The 4796-nt window shown below is 42.0% G+C and overlaps 1 protein-coding gene across 1 annotated transcript; it reads right to left on the bottom strand.

The window, feature by feature from the left end:
• Window positions 1-235: 235 nt before the first annotated feature.
• Window positions 236-1091, bottom strand: LOC133929836 (uncharacterized). The gene has a single exon (XM_062376595.1). It carries the CDS (start codon window positions 794-796, stop codon window positions 305-307), a length of 492 nt encoding a protein of 163 aa, XP_062232579.1. The 5' UTR covers window positions 797-1091; the 3' UTR covers window positions 236-304.
• Window positions 1092-4796: the final 3705 nt, after the last annotated feature.

Raw genomic sequence — 4796 nt, 5'->3', positions numbered from 1 at the left:
CAACACAGCAAAGAAATGTAGCAACTTGGAGATAAATAAACCAAATGAACTGAAACTAAATTCTGTCTGTACAGCTTGGCTTGGATCTTGCAACCTCTCTGCCCTGTTTTTTTTTTTAAAAGTTTTCGCTCGACTTCCGAGGCAAAGAGCGCTGAAACAGCCCTGAAGATGCTACATAGACAGGGAGATGGAACGCGCCACGAAAGAGAACCCAAAACGCTTCCTCATCGGCCGCTGATTATTCGTATTCACACCGGAAGATCGAAAATAAAAGAAAGGGACGAGAAAAAATAGTCAAGCGGAGCTAGTCTGAGGGCTCCTCCGCTATGCTCTCCAGCCGCGGTCGCCACACGCCGGTGCGGGCGCCGCTCCGCCGCCGCCGGTGGCTCGTCTCCCGCTTCTCCGACAGCATCTCCCGCAGGTAGTTGTCCTGCTCCGCCGTGCCGGCCACCGCGGCGCCGCTCTTGCGGTGCCCGTGGCCTTGGACCTTCTTCTTCTTGGCGCGGTTCTTGCGCTTCTTCATCTCGGCTGCCGGCGCGGAGCACGCGTAGGGGCTGAGGAAGTAGATGCGCCCGCGCTTGAGCTCGGAGTCGGGCGACACGATGACGATCTTCCTGGACGCACCAGCGGACCACGCGTCCGTGAGCGCGTGGTTGGGATGCGCGGCGAGGACGTCGGCCGCGGTGAGCGGACAGGTGAACTCGTCGACGTGGCCGCTGAGGTGCACGACGCGGACGACGTCAAGCGCGCCGCAGGGGAGCATGCAGGCCAGGCAGCAGCGCAGGCTGTTCCCCATGCCTCCTTGCCGCCGCTGGGTTCTGCTGCTTCGTGCGTGCGTCGACGGGAGGAGGAGATGCCCGACGCCGGCTTAGCTTTTAAGCTTTGGCTCCTGCTTTCTTTGTGGAGAGGTAGTGAAAAAATTTATAAAATAATACAGAATTAACGGATAAATAAATATTAAATAGGAGGATGGATAAATGAGATAACTTATCTATTTATAGTTATAAAGTTGTCTATATATATAACTGTTTTGCTTAGTGGGCCACCTATGATTTCACATGGTGTGTTCAAGCGAATGATGCACGGATTTTTCCTTTTCCCGATTCCCTTTCCCGTTCTCATTCCTTTTATTTCCTCTCATCTCCAACAGCTTTCTCTCGAGGGGAATCGTGAAGGGAAAGGAGAGATAATCCCGTTCTGAAGGGAATGACCCTGGGAATCCCGTCGTGACGGGAACCGTGAAGGGAAACCGTTGGAGCGCTGAAGGGAACGAAAATCCCGTCGTGAAGGGATTTTGGTCCCTGAAGGGAAACCGTTGGAGATGGTCTTAGAGGTGAACACTATTTACAGTTTGGAGCATGACTTTAGCACAACTAGTTTATGACGTGTAAACATGTTTGGTTTCTCCAAGTGTGTGGATTTGTGATAGATGATGATAGTATAACAGCTCAGATAATTTCAAGGACTACAAATTTTATTTCCATGTTATGGTGTGCCCATCGATAGATGATAAATGTGATTTGTTTTGGCAAATTTGTGTGCATGTTGTTTAGAAGGAAAAACTTTCAGGCTTCTTTTAGATAATGGGAGTCTATATCCCGCTCTTTGCACCAACTATTGATGCAGTAAAAGATTACTGAGCTCAGTTATTTAGGATCCTAGTGGTGAATCCTGTCTACTCAGGTTTGAGTCCAGACTCGCCAGAAATGTTTATTTTTCCTAGTGTGCTTGCCTATATTAGATCGAAGGGATCGGTGATGTTAGAGAAGATGAATTAAGATATTTAGGATTAATTTGACTTAAAAATAACACAAGATAAACATATATCAATTTCTATCTAAATATATTTTAAGTTTATCTAATATGTCTACTCTACCGATCAAAGTACTTATAATCTATCAAAGAAGGTAAATTGTAAGAATGTAAATACGAAAACGTAAATAAGTAGAGAAAGTAAACTCGGCATAAGGGATTTTTCCTCATGGTATTGATGGCATAAATATTACTCCTAGTCTACGCTGGAGCTCCACAAAGGATATACTTCCGGTCATCATCTGGTCACGACTCTTGAGCCACCAAGTCACAAATATAAGGCCTTCACCCAGATGAGTCACCAAGCCACCAAAGTAAAGTCTCACCACTAGTCTCTCTTCCGGTTCCTTATTGTCGTGATCACTTCAGAGCTTGACACACCAAGACAAGGATCTCCGTGTCCCCGCACAATCACCTTGCCGTCGCTCCACAAAAAGTCGGAGGGTCAACAAGCTTGCCGACGAGTCACCAAGACTCCAAGGTTCTGGCGTATCACTTGGTATAAAGTTGGATCACTCCTTGATCCACTCTCTATGCAGCAATCACCAAGCAACACTCTCTCTAAGCCTATAAGCACTAATCACTCACTAATTTTGTGCTTAATCGCCTTGGATAATCACTTTAAGCATTTTAGTGGCTTGAATGTCCTCTCAAGTGTACATAAACTTCTCTGGACTCCAGCAGCACGCTACTGCTTCAAATGACTGAATGGAGGGGTATTTATAGCATCAAACTCGTGCACTAGCCGTTAACTCAATGGCTCAAAAAGTTGTCAACACCGAATGATCCAATGAGAATAATAGTACTAACACCGGATCATCCGGTGAGTACACTCTCATAAACTAGCCATTAGAACCCCACTCAAACCTTTGTGAACACTGGACACATCGGTGTATACTTCATCTCCATCACCGGACTATCCGGAGAGTTATCCTGAATCATCCGAGCCTTTCCTTCTTTTCTGTATAAATTGCTCCAGTGCATGCATCCGGTGCACATCACTTCATCACCGGACTATCCGGTGAGTTGACTTCAGCCAACCGAGCCAATGCAACCCTCTCTAGAAATAATGCTCCGGTGTGCACAACCTTTATCACCGGACCATCCGTTGCGTTGAACTTCGTTCTGCCTCTTTGCATTGTTCATTGTTCGGTGTGTGCAACACATTGATTAACAGATCATTCGGTGTTTTAATCTTCAACTTCAATGGTTGCAACCTTCTCTGGACAAAATGCTCCAGTGTGTATCTTCTTTGATCACCGAACCTTCCTATGAGTTCTTCAGGCCTCTCTCCCTTTTCCAAATATACTTCGATGAGTTCAACACCGAGAGCACTGAACCATCCGATGAGGCAAATCTTCCTAGGACTTCTCCAATTTAGTCCAACTTTATCCTGGCTGTAGTGGCTTCTTCATGTATTACATCCATGAGACATACTAACATATATTCTTGACAAATATGTTAGTCCTATTGACTATGTTGTCATTAATCACCAAAATCATAATCATAGTCTAATAAGGTCATTTTCGCTACAATCTCCCCATTTTTGGTAATTGATGACAATACAACCAAAGTAAGTGGCAAATAATAAATGATATCATATGTAAAGATCATAAGCAAGCATAAAGTCTTACCACATTGCTTAGATGCATGTTCTTACCACTTAGCCCCCTCTTTGTTGTGGCTCTCTCTTTCTCTATTGCCACTATCTCCCTTGAATGACCTATGCAAGAGCTTTTTTTGTTAATCTAGGCACCTAGTATATTTTATTCTCCATCTTTATCAACTTCGGCATTCCTAGATGTCTTTTGATGCTACAATCTCCTCGTATGGTTCATCTTGCTTTCATCTTACTTTAGTCGTTAAACTTCTCCCCCTTTGTTAACAATCTACCAAAAGGACTATAAACACATGTTGAACTCAAGAGAAAAACATTAGAGCACATAGTAGAGAGCTTCACAAATCATGATCCAATAAAAGGATACCAATTATATGGATATCACGAAATGAATGATACCAATTGTAGGCTATGAAAGCACATGGATCATAATTTATGAAACTCACATAATATAGTCTAAACTCACCATATATGTGTATGATGAAAAATAAATATATACACAACTAGAAAATATGTTAAGATAGGAAGTTTAAGCTATATTATGCATGGAGGTAGCTTAAATGAATAAAAGATTTGACAATAATATCGTTTGAAGCATTTAAGCATTACATACATCTGGGGATATATTAATTGCTTCATGAGACTACAAAATATATAACTAAAAATATATATTAGTCTCAAAATCACAACCTATAAGATATACTTCAACTAAAAGTGTGCATACAAGTGTTAAATATTGTTGAGATATAAGCACTTGTTATTGATAACAATGGGGATTTATCCTATAGATTTGATCATTGAATATAAAAGATACCAAATGTAAAAACTAGTGCCATAAAATTAACCTACAACTAATAAACGATGTAGGTTGCTCATGATTAAAGATAAACATAAGCAACCTACCATATGAAAACCTACACTAGGCATTGCATTAAATTGAAACAATTATATGCAATCCTATACAAGGCAAATAAGCTACAAGCAAAAAATAAAATACATGAATATAAGTCTAGCTACCATTTACCTATTTTACCTTTGGATGGAGATTTAGGTATGTGATGATCATAATCTTCATCAATACACCCATCTTATACACTTAGCTTCTTTCCTTACCTTAATTTCATCTTGTGAGCCAAGTCTCCAAATCTCTATAGTCGCTTTGGGTTTCAAGTCTTTTTTGAAACTCAAACTGATTATGGCTCTTTCATATTGGTGATGACTTTCTTGGGCACCCAAATGGGTTGGTTCCACCTTCGATCATTTCTCCCAACCATATGTGCAACCACCTTTCCATTGTCCTTATTCTTGAGCTTGTAGTGGTTGCTATTGGTCTTGATCATGTACTTGGGTTTGGTATAGAGGTTGG

The sequence above is a fragment of the Phragmites australis genome, chromosome 9 (genome assembly GCF_958298935.1).
Source record: "Phragmites australis chromosome 9, lpPhrAust1.1, whole genome shotgun sequence".
In the NCBI taxonomy this organism is placed as follows: Eukaryota; Viridiplantae; Streptophyta; class Magnoliopsida; order Poales; family Poaceae; genus Phragmites; species Phragmites australis.
This window is presented reverse-complemented; position numbering and strand designations above follow the sequence as displayed.